The sequence below is a fragment of the Lepisma saccharinum genome, chromosome 20, assembly GCF_977018435.1.
Source record: "Lepisma saccharinum chromosome 20, izLepSacc3.1, whole genome shotgun sequence".
Taxonomy (NCBI): domain Eukaryota; kingdom Metazoa; phylum Arthropoda; class Insecta; order Zygentoma; family Lepismatidae; genus Lepisma; species Lepisma saccharinum.
The window spans coordinates 33,921,471-33,936,910 of NC_139248.1; the positions used below are offsets into that span (position 1 = coordinate 33,921,471).

Below are 15,440 nucleotides of genomic sequence, written 5' to 3' on the forward strand. Positions count from 1 at the left end.
ATGCGGGTCATATGACTAATGTTAGTCATTCAGTAGATGTTCCATTGACTAATTGTAATAAGAGTCAAATTAAAGTTCTCATTAAACCACAGGACTTGAGGCATTTCCCTCATTTTGATGGGATATCTTTAGAGTTTGCACCATCGGAATTCTTAGAAAAAGTAGAGGAAAACCTAGATATTTATGACATCAAAGAAAGTCAATTCTTGAAGTACATACCAAAACTTCTAACTGATTGTGCTAGAACTTGGTACTTAGAAGTGAAGAATCAGTTTACCACTTATTCTGAATTTAAAGAGGCTTTTTTGGCACATTATCAGAATGACCGCTGGAAATCAGTAAAGTTGACTCAAACTTTGAATTCTCCTTTTACAAAAGAGAGTAATGTAAGCCTCTTACAATATGCAAATAAGAACTACAAAATTTTGAAGTCTACTCAGCCTCATGCTGAAGAACCTCATTTGATAGCACAATTAGCCTCATTATTACCACACAGGATTAGTGAACACATGGTGATCAATAACGTACGTACATTGCAGCAAACGTTGCAAGTAATTGAAAATTTTCAATCTTTAAGAAATAATCCTGCACGGTTCAATGACACGAACAGGAATAATTATAATCCAAAGAATAAGGCTAGAGTAGCATATGTTTCACGTGCTAAGGATCAAAATAGGAATTTGAATTTAAATGAAAGAAACAATAGAAATAATAGTATAAATAAGGATAGATATTCTAATAAATTCTATAGAAATTCTACGACTTTTTCTAATAATAACGAACAAACATCTTCTGATGTTGGTAATCGAGTTCAACAGCAGCATGATAAACAATCATGTGATACAAGGGTGCAAAACACAGTATGCAGAGAGAGCAATAACAATGGTCCTGGTTATGATAAAATAGAATATTACCGATCAGATAGTGATGGTGGCCGTAGCAAAACTAGTGATGGTGGCCGTAGCAAAACTTATAGAAACTCTGCTTATACTCGGAGTTCAGCTTCTAATTGGAGACTCCAAAGCCAATAACAAAATTAAATTTAGGAATCAAATTAAATATTTAAGTAGGCATATACATGATATTTATTTATTTATTTTGTAATGTAAAATTAGTGATCTTGTGCAGAAGTTTCTTGCCCAAGTTAGACAAGTGCAAGTTGATGTTTCTTTAGCTTCTATATCTTACATAGATGTAGTAACTGCTTAACACATCAACTTAAAAGGGTGGTTGGTTGGGGATATCTTCTAGACTGTTGGTCTAGGGAGGTATATTTGGCCACAGTACCACTGTTCATCTTGATGGACAAAAATACAATATAATATTTTGAAGTATAAGTTTGTGATTTATTTTATGCACAATTCAGTTGCATGATCACTATATTTAAGTTTATTATACTTAAATATAACTCCGCATGTTTGTGGGAAACTTGGCATTATTATGCACAACAAAAGCAAATTTTAAAAACACTTTAATAGTTCATCTATGTAACAAACTTGAATAGCTGGTGAAAGATGTTACCCAAGATGTTAGTTAAGTAGTGGTAGTGTACAAAGAATGTAAGTGCATTTAAAATGCTTATATACGAGAATTATTTTATTTGCTATTAGGGAATTGTTAAGTCAATAATTCCTGAAGATGAATTGTTTCCTCGTATATTTTATGAAGTTGACATGTAGCAGAGACATCCACTAGATGATCCAAGCTCGTCACTCATAATTCCATGCCACAGTTGCATGAAAGTATTGTGAAGTGTTCACGTAAAGGCAATAGTAAGTCCTATTGTGACACTTAATGCAGAAATATTTATTATGTGAATATATATATATATATATATATTTTTTTTTTTTTATGATGTACATGTATCTTTGGTGCTTTATCAAGTTTGGATTCTTCCAATAGTAATAGTGTAGTGTTGATAGGTTAGGTATTTATGATTTCAAATACACTTATCAAGCTGAGCCACACGATGATGCTGCTATATATGATGATTGAAGGTTGACTATTTCCACATCTTAGGGGTATAAATTAATGAAGGAAAGATACATATTAAGACCAGTTATACTAGTTTTTTCAGGGAATGTAATGTTCCATTTATGTTATAATACAAATGTACTTAATTACATAAGTGATTACTCTGAACCACGTGTCTTATATTGATAATGATCGTAAGTATCAAGTATCTTTTGAGATAACCATTCTTACCATGTTTTGGATTAAAGCTATGTTAGATATATTTTTGATGACTTCTTTTACTATAATATCTTTGCACTTGAAGATATTATAGTAATGAGCTTTCACAAGGTATTGTCAGTGTGATGTCATTCTCTATAAGTGTGATCTATATTAAGAGTAGACACAGATTGATTAATTATTTGACGATTTCAGATAGTATTTTCTCAATTGCAAACTCAAAGCAATTCTGATAATCGAAAATTGATTCATGGTTGTAAATTCTTTCTAATACACACATGTATATGTTTGACAGTGTCATGCATCTGAGATTATATATCCAATATTTATGTTCATACTTCATAAATGTATAATGCAATATTTTCAAACATATTACAAAACATGATAATGATATCTTAACTGATAACATATTGTTTATTTTGTTGGTTTGAAGGACAAAAGATACTGCTTTGTTTCACAACCATACCCATGTGGGTTGGTTGGTTGAGTTCTTCTCTTAGACTGTTGCTTAAGGGTGGTACTGTGAGTCACAGTACTTTATGCTCAATTTTTCTTTTGTCAGATGTCAATGTCAAAATTTTCTCATTTTTCGTGCTTCTTTCCTTGAGTCTGAAACTTTAGTTCAGGAATGAAGTATTCATGTGTAGAGTTTGCCTTAAGTTGATCTTCGTAATCCGACATTGGTCCTCATTCATATATCTTGATCCTTAGTTGTGATTAACGGTGGAAAAATTCAATATAACAAATATTCTTTGTTATGTGTATTTTGGAGTGCAAAAAATGTATAATATAATGTGATAGCATGCGCAATAATAGATTTTAATATTAAGATTTAGCTGTGGCTTAAAAACATTTACTAGAGCTCTAAGATTCCAAGAGTTGAATTGTAGGCTCCAATAGAAATAAACTTGACAAGAAGCAAAAAGATTCATGTGTTGATCCAAGCTTAAGTCAAGTAGTAGGTTCCTTTAAAATGCTAGAATGCATTATGGCTCCAAAATGTGTTCACAAAGGGCAGAATAGGAAATTCGTGCCGTGACGCTGTGAGTTCAGGAACAACAGTTATTTATGAATTATAATTTTTGTGCGCACATCATAATTTATACATTTCTTGCATGATTTGTGATATAAGAAATCTTATTTTCGGCACTCCATAAATCTGAGGATGTTTGCTTCTCGATGCAAGGACTTAGATTCTTGTCTTGTTAGCTGATGTTACTAGATAAATGGATGAATTCCCAATTATGCTTTACTAGTTTATGAAACTTAGTTGGACCATAGGTAATCTACTCTACATGTGGAAAATTATAATTAATATATTTTTGGCTAAATAAAGATTAATATAGAAATAATGCTCTCAGATTAAGAATGAAGTTCTTAATGGTGCTTTATTGGTTCATAATAAATAAAAATGTTATGTAGCCACATTGTTTTATGTAAAAATGGTTCATATGGAACTTCATTAGATAATTGTTGGTTTGTAGAACTTGATTTTTTTTGTTTGTTTTTCAACATTATTATGTACTAAAAACTCACTATGTGTAGTTGCACTGTATTGGTTCATGATGAACATGTTCTTTTTCTATTGTTGGAAAACAAATATTCAGTTATATTCATTAAAAAAAAAAAATACAGTTATACTCAGTTGAATATAATGCTAAACATGAAAACAGTTTGTAAATATAGAGGAATTATATTAATTATTATATGTTAAAAGTCTCAGTAGTGCTCAGGTCTGTTGTTGTGGATCCATCCCTTGTTGAGCGCCAGTATGACAATAAAAATAATATATTGTCATAACAACATTTGAAGAAGGTTAGGCTAAGTTCAAAGTTCCACATTTGTGCAATATTTATAATAATTTAGTCATAACAGTTATTTTTGACTGGCAATATGAAAAACAAATATCTTCAATCATATGTGTTCTTTCAGACAAGAAAGATATGATACATTCAAATTTATAGTTAAATTTATTGAAATTGTGTACATTTGCATTGGCATCAAGGTTTATATACAAAGGTCAACTCTTTAAAATTGTTCAATGTATAATATGATGTCATACTTGGTATTTTGTATCAACATTCAAAAAATGGTTACTGTAATCATTAGATAAGTATATTGTAATATACATAGTAAAATAGCTGTAACAGCAAATATGTACATTTACAACACAAACATTCAAGCTGTTAAGCACTTATGGACAAAAATATAAAACAAAAACAATTGAAGATAACACATACTAAAAAATCTGGCTTGAACTAGTTGCTCTAATACTAGTTGTCTGTGACTTGGTGGAGAGCTGAAGATGGAACAAAGATAAGGACAGATATATCAATATGGGATGGTGATATATTGGTATAATAATTGTTGCTTTTAAAGATTAAACTTGGCAACGTTATAATAACTTGGATGTTTAAGTTATATAGAAGCCTTTTATGACTTGAATGAACTTTGATCATGATATAATCTTATAAAGATTCGAAAGTTATGGAATGACACTGATATGTATAAAAGATGCCATGTTGATTTTGAAGAAGTGAATCTGTTTTCATCTGGCTTAACAAGCATGCTTGTAAATGTTACAGTTCCTCAAATGAGTGCTTGGAGGAAGGTTGCATAGAGTGACACTTATATGTTCTACGTTTGGATGTGGTTTGGTCAGATGATGAATATTGAAAAAGGAAGCTCAGAATTGTGAATACAAAGACTTGCTTTATCCCGGAAGGAGATAACAAAGAGATATTTTCTTCTCAAGTATAGCATTGATATGTTATAAATGCTCTTGTAATTTTGTTGTTTCTAGTTTTCTCTTATCAATTTAATAATTATAAAGGTATTTATTATTGTTTGAACATAAACATTATTCATTAGTATATGCAAATTTAAATTTCCTTTTCAATATAGCACCATAGCTACTACCTATTGTGCTGATACTGAGTTAGAATTATACTGACGAAAATGGTTTAAGTATTATTTTTATGAATACAAGTGCACACACTGGAACTCTTATTATACGAGGAAGAATAAAATGAAAACCTTAAAAAGTCAGACAAAAGTTGTGTGATAAGACTGTATATAGATCAAATTTATATAACGTATCAACTATTACTTACAAAACAGCCTCAAGGCTGATCATGTGAATTTAAAAAACACCATTTTTTTTTTTATTTTAAGATAGCACCTCCTCCATATACTTGCACCAGTGAAGAGCTGTGGTTTCTTGCCCTCTGGAAGCCTAAAACTTATTGAAATTCTCTGGTAAATGATAATTCTATTCATGCTTACCGCACCAGCAAGTTTACAAATGGAGGAGGATGTTCGACAATGTCCTCAATTTGCAGGCAGATGGGTGGAAACTTCTTTCCAGCAACTTAAAAATGACTGCATATGCACCCCAAATATTATTGTTCTTGAAGTATAACTAACTAACATTTGAAATTACATGTAGATCAGCAATGGGTCTATGCTAAAATGCAGCAAACTTGTGCAACCCTACATGCAGAAATCTACTAGATAAAAAACAATGACTAATTAAGGTTTTCGATTGACTCTCCCTTGTATGTTCCTGGTTTTTAAATGTTTCATGGTCCGAATAAAGCAACATCTTATGCCATTTTCCCAGATTTTAGTTATTTTCACCTTGGTCCACTAAAAAGGTTTATATTTTGAGTGTAAGTACAGTAGTTCTTCCGAAATGCAATAGTTATTACAATTACCTGGTTGCCTCCATTAGGAAGATGAATGGGCTACTTGGATCTTGGCAGAACATTTGCAACTTTATATTGGATCAGTAGAATATTGGTTATTGGTATATTTTATACCGGTACTTAATTGGTAACATACCAGCCCATCCCTGATACATTCACCTTCTTAAAAATATGTGTAAACATAAGAGCTGATCTGATACTGATGCTGATGTATCGGAATCGGAAAGTATTGGTTGGAATTTATTTACCAATAACTTTCCGGTATTTTGGTCTTTCACAGGTTCGGCAAAAACTTCCATGCGACACTTTTGTGGGGAAATTATGCAAAATTCCGTTTTGTGAAAAGAACTGAATTTTGCGATAACATATTATTCTGATGTAATGCTCAAAACACTTTAAACAGGGTGTCTACCAGCCAAGAATGTGAAGAAAGTAAAGAAAAAGTCAAGAAATCAACAAGTAGGTCAAGAAAGTAAAGACAAAGTCAATATGCTATGGTTGTGATCAAGAATGTCTGCTATTTTTTTACAGTATTGTGAATTTACATTGTTATATACCTGTACTGGGATTTTATAAAATTGGATATTTGAAAATCAAAAATTGTATGGAGCTGTGGTTAAGATTTGCTTACTTTGTTTCTTAAGAATTACTTGTAAAAATATTAGGGATGGGCCGATATGAAATTTTGGCCGATACCGATAAAGTACCGATATAAAATTTACCGATACCGATAACCGATCCGATATAAAATTAGAAATGGTCCTTGAAGAACCTGAAAGGTTCATTGACCTCCTTAATATATGTGTGCTTCAAGGTGACTGCAGTGCAAAAGGAGTTGCATATTTAGACATTTACTTTTTTAGAAAGTAGGGCACGGAGATTATCCATAAAAATTACAACAAAATGGCAGAATTTTGTACTAAATTACCATATATTTATCGATATATCGGATTGGTAAAATAATTGGTAATTTTACCGACAAACAGATACACTGATATGCCTATATCGGCTGATACCGATAGAGTACCAATTAATCGGTCCCATCCATAAAAAAATATTAAATAAAATAATGTGGCCATTCCCCATCCAGAGTTAAGTCTGATGCACTAATTTTTACATCCATTAATAATTCAAGCAAGTCTAAATCTCTTGTTAAAGTACAGCTTCAGTTTTCATCTAACTGGCCTTGTGGTAGGGTTCTTCATGGAATAAAAATATCTATTTTCTTAATTTCCAACTATAGCTAAGTATAATATAATTAAACAAATGTGAAGAAAAAGGAAAAAAAAAGGTAAAGAAAAAGGAAGAAAAGGTTATGAAAAAGTTGAGAATTTTGGATTTATATTTTGGTAGTCACCCTGTTAAAGCATGTAATTAGATACACCAATATTAATCAATATTTTGAACAACTTTTAATTATTACAAGTTTCAAGCATTGCTATCAAAAGATCCCCAGTACTTCAGTGAATGGTGGGAATCGGTGAAGGTATCGGCTCCGCCCAAGTAAACAGTGACTCGACCTTTTGCTTTGAACAAAGTAGGATACATCTCTATGCTGGGAGAAACCAGACAACATCAACATCTAAAGTGATTCAAAGGCAACAGATCCTGTTGCAGTAGCACTAGCAGGGATGATTCCACACAGGTAAAACAGCGACAGTGAAAAATCAGGCGAAACTAGGCCAGCTCGGTAGCTCAGTGGTAGAGCAATGACATGATATGCCAGAGACCCTGGTTTCAAGATCTGGTCGAGCCTACATTTTTAGCTGAAAATTCTATGTAGTGTGTGTGTGCCTAATTTGTAGCGTTCCACCCCGTGCAACTCGGGATCGAACCAATGGGGAAGTATCTCATTCCCCAAATAATAACACTAGCTGGCTGTGATGGCCCTAAAAGGCCAGATGTGAGGTAACTACACTAATGCTTAAATAAACAACATGATTGATGTTTAATCCCAAACGCTCATGACTGAGAATAGGAGGTTATGGATAAGGGATAACTTACCCCGTTCGGTACGAATAGCCCCTCTCCTAGCAGTGTTCCTCCTCTATCGGTGATGACAATCAAAAGCCCCCTGCTTCCTGGATTACCTTGTTTTGTTCATCTTGTCGCGACCTTGATTTACCTTCCACGAGATGAGCATGGTCGTTTCCTGTGTAAAAACCACCTTCCTCAACAAAATCCAGGAGCAGGTTCTGACACATCTGGACAAGATTCTACTCGTACCGATGGGGTAACGAATTTAATGAAAGAAATCCCAGTTGGCTTGTTTTCAAGGTCTAGGGAAAGCAGAATTTGGCAAACAACATAATCGGGCACTTTCTTGGTTTATAACACACGGTTCAATCATTTTGGCAAAGCAAATTTCCTGACTTTTCGAGGCATATTTATAATAAATTTCCGGACTTTTATGTGTGCTTTAACATGTTAATATCAAAGTTTTAAATGTTATAAACTGCACTTGCTATTCAAGGGAATGATGTTTATTCAACATCATTCGAAATAAAATGAACGAAAATAAAGCAAGACCATTTCTATATACATAGAATACCTCCAATCACGAAGTTGCTCCTCAAAAAAGCTGAATTTCTTTTGTTGAGAAATTCTGGCAAGTTTAAAAAAACACTGGATTTTTCCTAGACTTTTCAGGGTTTTTGGATATATTTTAAAAATCCCTTAACTTTTACAGGATTACCATATCGGTGGGTACATTGTAACAGATTATCTGTTACAACAGAGCACAATTGTCCTGAAAATTATTCAAAATTAAAAATTCAGATTTATTTTTGCACAAAAGTTATGTGAAAAACTGCATTTAGTGATTTATTAATCAATGCTTTGAACAACTTTTAATTGTTACAATTTTTAATTATTAGTATTGGATATTGGTAAAAGTACTGGCATTGGTATGGATACCGGTTCAAAGTGATATTGACTCAGCTCCAGTTAAAAGATATATATCGGAGCTGCTATAACGGTCAAATATTGAGTAACAGGTAATTAATCTAATTGCCCGTTATTAAGAATTAATTACAATTGGTAGTATTAAAATACATCGCGAATAAAGGTGTCTAGCGACTGCCTTAGCCAACACTAACTTGCTCAACCACCGTTTTTCGCCCGAATCCGGATTTGCATGCATTCATATGGGGAATAGCAGGAAAAGAGCAACTTCTAAACCAATGGACCGAATTGGATGAGATTTTAACCAGCGGAAGACCACATCATGAAAGTACTGATTCCAAGATTTGAGCCTAATCAGGACAGAACTACGGGAGTTATGAATTATTAAAGATCCATCGCTAGATTCAATGGGAGACGGTATCCTGGTGAGATGGTCCTGGCTGAACGTGTCGAACACAATAGCGGAGGATTTAGCCTAATCTCTGCACGAGGGGCTGCTACCAGAGGTTAAGGACCGGACTGAGCATTGACCAGGATAGGAGGACAACAGTCAAAGCACCAGAAACAATAAATAGACACCTAAACACAGAGGCTAGAGCGTCACCACGTTCAAATCTTGAATAAAAGGGATGATTCGGAATAGCGAGAAAACAGTTTGCCTAGAATCGCCACCGGAGTGTGAGCTACGCGCGACCTAGCTCCGAGTCGCGATCAGACCCGTGGTCTGGATTTGTCTTTTACTCGAGTGAGTGTTTAGAGCCATGGAGTACAGCAGAGTAGACCCGTTTTCCCCCTCGCCGTCAACGCATCCGTGCACATACGTGTGGTTATGTGAGGATAAGGCCAGACAAGTCCACCTGTGTCAATCATCCGAAACAACGTCCAAAGTAGTAGAAGTTAATAACAATTTATAGCAAAGTTAATACCGAAGTGCATAACAGCCAATACTAAAGATAACAACATTTAATATCCATGTGTGTCCATGTGAAACCGCGAATGGCTCATTACGTATGTTCGTCTCATCGCCCAAGCCATGTATCTCTACGTACGAGTGACTGCGAAGGACTGACCTATTACTGCGCTAGTTGTCGTATGGAGTCGACAGTGTACGTGTACCGTCATGGACGTGCCAGTGAAGTGAACGAGTGAAGCCAGGATCCGATGATGCCATACGGAACTACCGGGAGATCCATTTTCGACAACCAGGATAACTGCGAAGTACATCGCTGGAGTGTGGACGTCTTCCAAAACTGTAGGACCACTTTCACCCTACCCAGGTCAGAGGGAATGCAGCGAAGGTAAGATCCAACCATGTGCGTTTGTGAGAGAGATGACGCCAATCTACCGCAAATCTGCGTAAATCAAGTCATTGCATAACTTAAATCAGTGCTATGGCATAACTAGACATCGTTATTCCGGCGGACAATCAATGTTATAGATCAGAGTTTATATTAACAGCCAAACAATAATAGTTCATGGAAAAATATTTGTACCTTCAGAAAAGATAAAAGGGTTCGCACAAAGAATAATTACTCACATTATACTTAAAACTCTAAACGGTAAATTGTAAAAGGCAAGGTAGCCAAGAAATAGCATGAGTATAGTCAAAGTATTAATTAATCTAACCTTTGTAATTGTCATATTGTCACAATATGCCATGGAATGTGTGTATGAGTGAGAGATCGAGTGAAAGAGGGCAAGATGTACTGTGTATTTATCTGTGTTCTAATATATGTGTATATTCTGAACCACCGCAGTATTATGTAACGTCATTTCAGGTACTTGAAAACAAATCCTCCTAGGTTTAGTCTCGGTAACTCCGACTGTAGGCACTTATCCTGACCGTATTATAATTTACGTAATGTTTAATCCGCGTGACAGGTGTCACGGGGAGCGATTCTGCGTTGTCGTTGTTGCTTAGTTAGTTAGTTTGTTAATTAAGCACGTAACACTGCAACTCTTCCATCCCGTGGTTTGAATGAATGACTCGGGCATCATTTGTGCTGTTAATGAACAAATAAGGTACAAAGTAAACCATTGCTTTCTTTTTTTAAAAGTTCACTTCATAGGGCTAATAAGGACTGGACCTGTAGCTTATAGTTTAACCATTGTGTATGAAACCCAGGACCCCTTGATTACAAGGTGACACTACGAGGCTCACAATGCTTCATTTTACTTCAACTTTTTAACTCTTAAGTTTTTCTTAGTTGTCTTACACTGTGGCGGTGAGGTCTAAGGCATCATGCTTTGGGCTCCAGCTACGGGATGCAAGCAGGTTCGAGTTTCCTGGGGGAAGCCTATCAACTTTCCTCCTGAGATTTCGGCCAGTCTATGAAAGTGTGGGGCCGTTAACTCCATACTCCCTATACGCCTTCATGGTGTAGTGCAAAGCACAGGGGAACACTTTACTTTACTATGGGACCAGTGGCCAGCCACCATAGTGAGGAAGTCCCAAAGCTATGAATGAGTAGCATAATCCAGTCATGGAACCCTACAATGACGACTGAGAGTTCATCGTGCTGACCACATGTCACCCATGGATGATCTCCCACCTCGGCAGGTGAGAGTGAGGTAGTTGGTAGACACAGGCCCTCACGGGCTGTTGTGCCACGGAGAAGTTATTCTTAATTAGATCCCTGAATGACACATTTCATCCCTTTTAATGCAAATAACTGAAAAAGAATGCACTATGAATACCTGAGTTAATTCCTGCTGCAATTTCCTACATTCTTTTTCTTTCCTTCTCAAATCAGCAGACGATGCTTTTCTCTTTCCGCTCGTAACATTCAACTCTTTACGATTCATTATCTCTGCCAACTTGTTAACAGCCTGCATCTTGAGCAATTGCTCTTGTTTAAGCTGCTTCTGCAAGCGCTCCAATTCATCTTCATTGTCTGTTTTCTTGTTGATATCTGCAATCAGATTTATTAAAATTAATACACATAAATACTACATATAATGCTAAAAATCTAATAGTGAAATAGAGAATGTATGAAGTAGAAGAATAAAGCACGTTGTCTTATTAGTAAAAACAATTAAGTACATGGTTTCAAGAAGTAAAATAGATACAATGAACATTACAATGTTGTCAAATGAAAAGAAAAACTCTGGATTAGTTGATTTATTATAGGAATACTCAAATGATATGTGAAACAAATTTAAGAATTCACCACATTTCTAATTAATTGAGGGTATTTTTTAAAAGTGAAATTACTTAGCATATTTCTTTCTATATTGGAGCCTGTAGCATAGTGTATTTTTTCTTTCAGTACTTGTTCTAACTCGTTTTTATTGTATGGTTGTACTACAACAACTGCATACACTTCCATATCAAAGTAAATTATGTAGTAGGTATTAATTGAAAGGAAGTGACTTCACACTGAATTAGTATCTAAGGTTAAGTTCATGCTGCACCCAAAATTTCAAGTAGTTAATATTCACTAAAATAAATTGTAAGCCAAAAATTTAAAAGTTAGACTAACACTAAGACTTAGTCAATGATATTCTGAATCTGTAGCAAATAGTTTCTTCACTATTCACTTCAAATAGTTAATTACTTTTGTGCCCCATAATTTGGTTATAATGGCACTTCTAACTGTTTATTAGATGCACAAAGAATTTATAAGTACAATCATGGCATCAGTTTCTTTAACAGAAAATAATGGATTTTTCATCACCTTCTTCCACACACATTATCTTTCCATTAACTGGCTTCATACATACAGACTAAACTTTATATTACCGGTAATGAGCTTCTAAGTATGATGGATATTGGTAATTACCTGATTTATACAAATCTTTGAAATTCTCTTTTCTCTTATGTACATGACAGATATATAAAAGGTTCTTGTATAGCTAAAGGGATAGTATTCTTGCCTGTACTATTCCTAAGTTCAGTTCCCCGTAGGATCCCTACATATCAGTTTTCATCTGCATTATGAGGACAATTGGGGTGTTATGTGAAAAGAAAATAACTGGCTGCTTTTCAAAACTACAAGATAGCAGCAGTAGAGTGGAAGTCAATGTAAGAAGGTCATTGGTAAATGCTATCATCAAAATACTTACCATATCACAAACTTTGGGAGACGAGAGAAAAATATTGAAATGAACAAAGTGATATTTGAAAACTGCTTTCATACAAACACCCTACTTCTAATAACACATCATCATCATGAAAATCCTAAATATCACATGGCACGTTGAACAAACTTATATACAGATGGGTGACTCAGAAGTCAAAGATAAATGTTCCTTGCTGGAATTTAACTACAGTTAGATGCTGTAATTCTGAGCCTAGCCTGCTTCTAAAGAAACTGCATCCAAATCCTGACTAACATTCTTCAGACAAAATCTTCACAAGTGGAGTTAACGAAAATCAAATTGGCAATAAATATGTAAGCTGTGTAGGTTAAATAACTAACCTACTTTCTCTTAACTTGGCTCTGACTAGTTTCTCTACCGAGTTGTAATGCCATCTGACACTGCAGAACTCTTTGAACATCTCTTTTTTAAACTGCAAAGTTATGTGAAAATTGTGGCTCGACCAGGAATCGAACCAGGGTCTTTGGCACTGCATGCCTATACCCCTGAACTACCAAGCCAGCATCTGGTTTCCTTACAAATTTCCACAACTTAAATCTCCATGTAAGTTTATGACCTTTTTTAAAGTTCCCAGTGCATGCATACTTGTTCAAAGCTTAAAGTCTCTACTTACTATCAATAAAATAGCTCAGGATCCAATATATCACAGGGGAAAATCTCGACAATAGTAATATCATATAATGCATTCCAGCAGTTAGTAAGCAAGCAGTTAAGAAGCACACAGGTACCCCAAAGAATAATCAGATGCCAGGAATTTAAAGAACTTCCTTCCTTGGCTTGATTATTACCTGATAACTTGCTACGAGAATTCCAAAAGAAAGATGAATAGACACCTAAGCTGAGTTGTGACGACAGAGATGCATTTTCTAAAGATAAGATTTCAAACATACTGTCAGTAAAGAAGGAAAGTCACTTACACAATATGTTAGTCTTTCAGAGTTGAGAACTTCCTGTATAGATAAGATTAGATATCTCCAATACTTCCATATTGACACACAATACTGTCTTATGCGTCGAGCAGGAAAATATATTTTTTAAAATTACATTGTAAAATAACTAAAACATATTTTTTAATAATAAAGCTGCTACTTTAATTGTACGAAAAATACTTATGAATTTATTTTTGTTATTGTGCAGGGTGCAGCAGTGTTCATATCATCATTTGAGTAGGAAATGATGACGATGCTGGCAAATAGTGTCATTATACTGTGCATGAATTAACATTTGCAGTAGACTGCGTTTCAGTTATTGTTACTCTGTGCAGTTTGGTGGATTGCTTGCGACTGACCTTTCCTCAGAAAGTGATTTCCCGTTATGGTGGCCAGAATTTGTCCTCTTCAGACTTCTATCTCTCTCCTTTATTAAAAATTTTATTTACGAAGCAAGAAGTATTCCAAACACATCCTGCCACGATTTTGGAAGGATCACGTCACAGATGTCATTACCAGTATCCCAACAAACATGTTAGAATTAGTAATGAATGAACAGTGTCTGACACCACTTGCAAAAATGTGTGGTTTGCTGAGGCACTTTTGCCAGGGGCCATATTCCAACAATAATTGGTAAATGGCATTCCTTTCTGTATAATTAGGTACTAAGATCATTCAATAAAAATGCTTCTTTCCATTAATTTATGCTATAAATGCTGCCACACCCTGTATAATGAAGTGATTGAATACGAACATGAAACTGCCCACACTTTCTTGGATATGAATGGTGAAGTACATTTTTTTTCTTTCTTCAAAACTTGACAGAATGAAGACTTGAACACGAGGGTACCAATAAAATTTTATTTCATTTCAAAAGAAACAAAACATCTTGTTGATATAAAATCATCTCAGGTACAATCAAAACTGTTTGTCAAACGCGAAACATGGATGTCAAATGAAATTATGTATACTTGAGAATATGTTAACACTTGTGATACATATTATTCTTTATATGATACCACAGCTACTCAAGAGTAGTCTACAGATGATTAATAGACTGTATAGTTATACACTCCTCACAAAAAATTTGGGATATTGTCATATTAGGCAATAGGTGATAGACACGGCCTTGGAATGCAACAACACATGGCATCTGTCTACCGGATGTCCTTGTGGTTTTGCCGACATATGCCACTGTGCCTATTACCTATTGCCTACTACAGGGTGGCTAAATAAGTCACTTAACACCCCCGGTACAAGGCCACTGCAGTACGCAACATGGAAATGGTGATGACCAATCGTTATCAGGCCAAGGAGGAACCACATTGACGACACCCGCAGGGTCGGCGGCCATGCCATTGCACATTATTTTAATTGGATACATCCATGAAGAGCTGCTCATTATGAATGGTTGTCGCGAACAATTACCAGTGTGACGCTTCCATTGAATTAAAAGTCCTTCACAGTGACAAGGCTAATGTTTATGTTCAGAAGGAAGTTTATAAACAGAATATTCGATGCTTTTTATCTGATAACTAATTTTCAACAGATCAAAGCTGAATGGTTAGTGCTGGTAAGTTAATGGTGTGGCGTGCTGTGTGGAACA

The 15,440-nt window shown here is 34.9% G+C and overlaps 1 protein-coding gene across 4 annotated transcripts in view; it reads right to left on the bottom strand.

Annotated features, from left to right (window-relative positions):
- Rok (Rho associated coiled-coil containing protein kinase) overlaps nucleotides 1-15,440 on the bottom strand; it is a 120,057-nt gene that overhangs the window by 23,830 nt on the left and 80,787 nt on the right. For 2 of the 4 annotated variants that reach the window (XM_083142334.1, XM_083142333.1), the window contains exons 22-23: nucleotides 13,694-13,771; nucleotides 11,502-11,716 (exon numbers count right to left, since the gene is read on the bottom strand). In XM_083142334.1, coding sequence (XP_082998460.1) covers nucleotides 11,502-11,716; nucleotides 13,694-13,771 — 293 coding nt within the window. The remainder of the gene's footprint in view (nucleotides 1-11,501; nucleotides 11,717-13,693; nucleotides 13,772-15,440) is intronic. The other 2 variants (XM_083142336.1, XM_083142335.1) reach the window with 1 other exon arrangement.